General features: G+C 34.6%; 1 protein-coding gene across 1 annotated transcript in view; it reads left to right on the top strand.

Moving 5' to 3' along the window:
* Positions 1-4,463, top strand: part of SELE (selectin E) — a 28,113-nt gene that overhangs the window by 4,989 nt on the left and 18,661 nt on the right. The window contains exons 4-6 of the mRNA XM_029287317.1: positions 716-901; positions 1,016-1,201; positions 1,538-1,723. Coding sequence (XP_029143150.1) covers positions 716-901; positions 1,016-1,201; positions 1,538-1,723 — 558 coding nt within the window. The remainder of the gene's footprint in view (positions 1-715; positions 902-1,015; positions 1,202-1,537; positions 1,724-4,463) is intronic.

Below are 4,463 nucleotides of genomic sequence, written 5' to 3' on the forward strand. Positions count from 1 at the left end.
GAGGAATCTACTAATATAAATTACATTCTATTCTACATTTCATTATCTGTCACTTATTACAACCACAATTGACTCTAAAATTTCTGTTGCTGAGAAAGACTGATGTTAAGTGACTTTTGCCCCATTTCACAACCTTCACGATTGTTAAGTGAATCACTGCAGTTATTAAGTTAGTAAAACAGCTGTTAAATGAATATTGGCTTTGTTCATAAGAAGGTTCATAATAATTTTGTACCCGTTTTTAAGAAAGAAAGTGCAAATAAGTTATAGAAAATATTTGAAGAGTTATATTTTCAGCATGGAGAAAAGGATTGTACAGTTTAAACTAGACTAGTCCCTTTGACTCCACTGAAAGAATATCCCTTAGATTATTCTGAATTTCAGTGCACTGTCAAAAAAGGACAATGAATTTTAAGACATTTTTATTGGGAATGTATCCACAAATCTAAAACAACAATGGAAATCTTGTTGAAATATAATTTATATGGGCTGGAGTAAACACAAATGAATTATTTGTTATAGAGAAAAAATCATGGAGATTAGTACTAGACTTTGAAACAGAAAATAAACAAATAATTAGGAGAAGAGATCAGGAGTTTAAATGGAACCTCAGTACTATGATAAGAAATTCACAGCTTTAGTTTGTCTTCAGCCAATAGGCATCTTGTTGACTAAGGAAGATGCCTAATCTAATGGAATACAATTCTGTCTTTAGTTGTGGAATGTTATGCACTACAGAAGCCTATGCATGGTTTATTCAACTGCTCCAACCCTTCTGGAAATTATGCCTGGAATTCATCTTGCAATTTTTCTTGCGAAGAAGGTTTTGTTTTGAAAGGCCCCGATATGCTCCAGTGTGGAGTATCAGGCGAATGGGATGGACAGGAGCCTACATGTGAAGGTGAAGGTTTTATCTTATTGCCTTACTTGCACTCACAAAGAGTTGCTGTTTTTCTATGTTCTGTTCTTTGACCATATATGGGATGATTTACAGCACTATCTGCCTCTATTTCAGTGGTGAAATGTCAAGCAGTACCTCAGTCAGAAGGAAGCCTTATGAATTGTTCCCATCATGATACAGAACTGAAGTATAAGTCAACGTGTGATTTTGCTTGTGCAAAGGGTTACACTTTAAGAGGATCACCCCAGATTCAGTGCTCATCAGATGGGCACTGGAGTCAGCCAATTCCTGTTTGTGAAGGTAAGAGACAGAGATCAGACTATCCAGTAATATATTTTGGTTACCGGTGCATGCCAAGATTCATTTTTCATACTTATCGTAGTGACAGGGATTTTACTAGAATTTTATGAAATAAGCATCTTTATGATGTGTAAATATTTTATTTGTAATTTCTAATACTTTGAGGCATGACTACATCAAAGTCAATAAACTTCCTTGCCCACTTATACAATATTAATCTCCAAACTCATCATTTTTATATATAATTACGATATATGAGTATATGTATACCATATGAAAATATAACAGGCCATATTTTTCCACTCTAAATGATAATTTAAATTCTGTCATTTACAGCTGTGTATTGCAGTGAACTACAGCCTCCAGCTAATGGCTCCATGAGCTGCTCTGGTCCTTCTGGAAACTCTGCCTGGAATTCAACCTGCAAGTTTGCTTGTGAAGAAGGATTTAAACTTAATGGATCCAGTGAACTCCAATGTGATGTTTCTGGACATTGGGATGCATCAGAGCCAGAATGTGAAGGTACCTTCTTTTCTTAGTTCCTAGTATTGTTTTCCTACAGGATATATTTTTTAATGTAGTGAATTGGCCCCTTATCATCAAACTAAATTGTTGTGTAAGTCTCCTCCACAAGATGGCTGCTGATCTCTTACTCATGATCATGTTTGCTGCCAGACCTGGTTCTTTGGCAGTCTTGCCCCCTGGATTTGAAAGGGAGTATTTAGGAATGACCCAAGATGACTTTTGGGTGGCTGTGGATCCACCCAGGAAGGGGAATCTTGAAGATTGCAGCTCCTTGTGGGAGCAGCTGAAAAATCAATGGGCATTTATACCTCTTCCTACCAGAATAAATCGTAAACATGCCTGTGATTTTTAAGTTTACTTTTTGAACTTTTGTTTTTGTTATTTAAAGATTAATTGGTTGGCTGAATGTTGATTTATATCAACCCCAGCTGGATTTTTTCTGTTTTCTGTTTTGCTTGGTTTCTTTGAATTATTGGACTGCTTTTATCCATTTTTGCTTTCCATATGGAAACACAGCACATGACTTTTGATTTGTATTTAATTAACCTGCAAAAACTTTTTGGATCAATATAGTCAGAAAATATCTTCTCTGTCTTCTTTGCTTCCTCCCTGCTTTGAGCAACAACATATTGGATTACAGAGAGAAGGAGGAAGCTGACACCCAAGAGGGAATACAGAGTCTGGCTAGCAACATGCAGTCTTTAACTGATTTTTTTTTCTAAAACGTTGGTTGAACTTATAAAGTCTGTAACACTACTCAATACATTCATGGAAGTGTCCGGTGCCCCCCCTGCACCCCCCTCTTTCACTTTCCATACCTTCCTCCTCCCAAACCTCAACCTCTCCTCCTTCCTCCCTCTCTCCTACTTCCCTTCTCTCTCAACCATCCCGTCTGGTGCAGTTGGGGTATCCACCGGGCACCTCCTTAAAAAAGAATCACATATATAAATCTACAGTACATCAGTTTATATACATCTATCTATTCCCTTTCTCCCCTCCCCCGCCCCGGACTTCCCAGAGCTGAACCAGGAAATAAACACACAATAATCCCATTCTATCCAAAGCTACTCATTATTACAACACACTAATATAAACTTACTATGACTCTAAAATAACATTAAAATTCATACAAATTTTATAAATATAACAATTATTTGTTTTTATGTATATATGTTTATAAAAAAGAAAAATTTTTTTTAATCAAAAGCTACATGATAATTATTCAATTCATATTTTCTCTGAATATAATCTATCCATCTTCTCCATATTGAGATAAATTTCTCCTGAGAATGATCCTTCAGGTATGCGGATATTTTTGCCATCTCCGCAAAATACGATACCTTCTGTCTCCAATCATCCATAGTTGGTAACGTCTTTTTTTTCCAATTTTGAGCAACTAATATCCTTGCTGCTGTTATACAATACAACATCAATTTCATTTCTTTTTGATCCAAATTATCCATAATACCCAATAAGAATAGCTGCGGTGTAAATTTTATCTTTTTCTTAAAAATCTGTTGGATAATCCACCAAATCTTAATCCAAAAGGCTTTAACATCCCTGCATGTCCACCAAATATGATAATAAGTTGCATCCATATTATCACATCTCCAACATTTTGGTTGCAAACTTGGATACATGCAAGACAATTTTTGGGGATCCAAATGCCATCTATAAAACATTTTATAAAAGTTTTCCCTTAAATTCTGTGCTTGAGTGAACTTGACATTTCTTACCCAGATTACTTCCCAAGTTTCTAGCGTTATTGATTCTTGAATATTTTGTGCCCATTTAATCATACAATCTTTAACTAGTTCTGTTTCCGAATCAATTTCTATCAAAACACTATATATTCTCCTAATATGGGCTCCACTTTGATCTTTAATCTGTTTTATCAAGTTCACATCTTCTAAAATTAAACCCAATTTTTGATCTATATGCCATCTATCAACCAACTGACAGTATAGGAACCAGGACTGGAGTACGTTATCCTGTCTTAACTCATCCAATGATTTAATTTGCCAGTCCTGTCCTCTTAACATAAGTAAATCTTTATAAACAATTCCTTCTAATTTTGCACCTGTTGTAATTCCTTGTATTGCATGTTCTGGAATAGCCCACATTGGAATTTTCAAATTTAGCTTATAAGAATACTTTTTCCAAACTCTCAAAAGTGCAACTCTTAAAATATGAGTTTTAAAAATACGATCAATTTTCTTATCAAAAAATAAATAAGCATGCCATCCATAATATAAATCCCAACCTTCAAGTACCAAGATATCTCTATTGGTTAAATTAATCCAGTCACTAATCCAAGTTAAAACCACCGCATCATAATATAATTTTAAATTAGGGGCTTTAAGGCCCCCTCTTTCCCGTGCATCTTGCAAAATTTTAAATTTTACCCTAGGTTTTTTCCCCTGCCAGATAAACCTGTTGATACCTCTTTGCCACTCCTCCAAATTTGAATCCTTTTTTAAAATAGGTATCATCTGGAACAGAAAAAGAAACTTTGGGAGAACATTCATTTTTATCACCGAAATTCTTCCCAATAATGATAATTGTAATTTCTTCCACTCCTTCAAATCCTTTTGAACTTTACTCCATAACTTATCATAATTATTTGTATACAATTTAACGTTAGAAGCAGTAATATCAACACCCAAATATTTCACTTTTTTCACTATTTCAAAACCCGTTACACTACTTAATATCTCTTTATCTTTCATAAACATAT

This window comes from Protobothrops mucrosquamatus, unplaced genomic scaffold, assembly GCF_001527695.2.
Source record: "Protobothrops mucrosquamatus isolate PMUCROS unplaced genomic scaffold, P.Mucros_1.0 scaffold_294, whole genome shotgun sequence".
Taxonomy (NCBI): Eukaryota; Metazoa; Chordata; class Lepidosauria; order Squamata; family Viperidae; genus Protobothrops; species Protobothrops mucrosquamatus.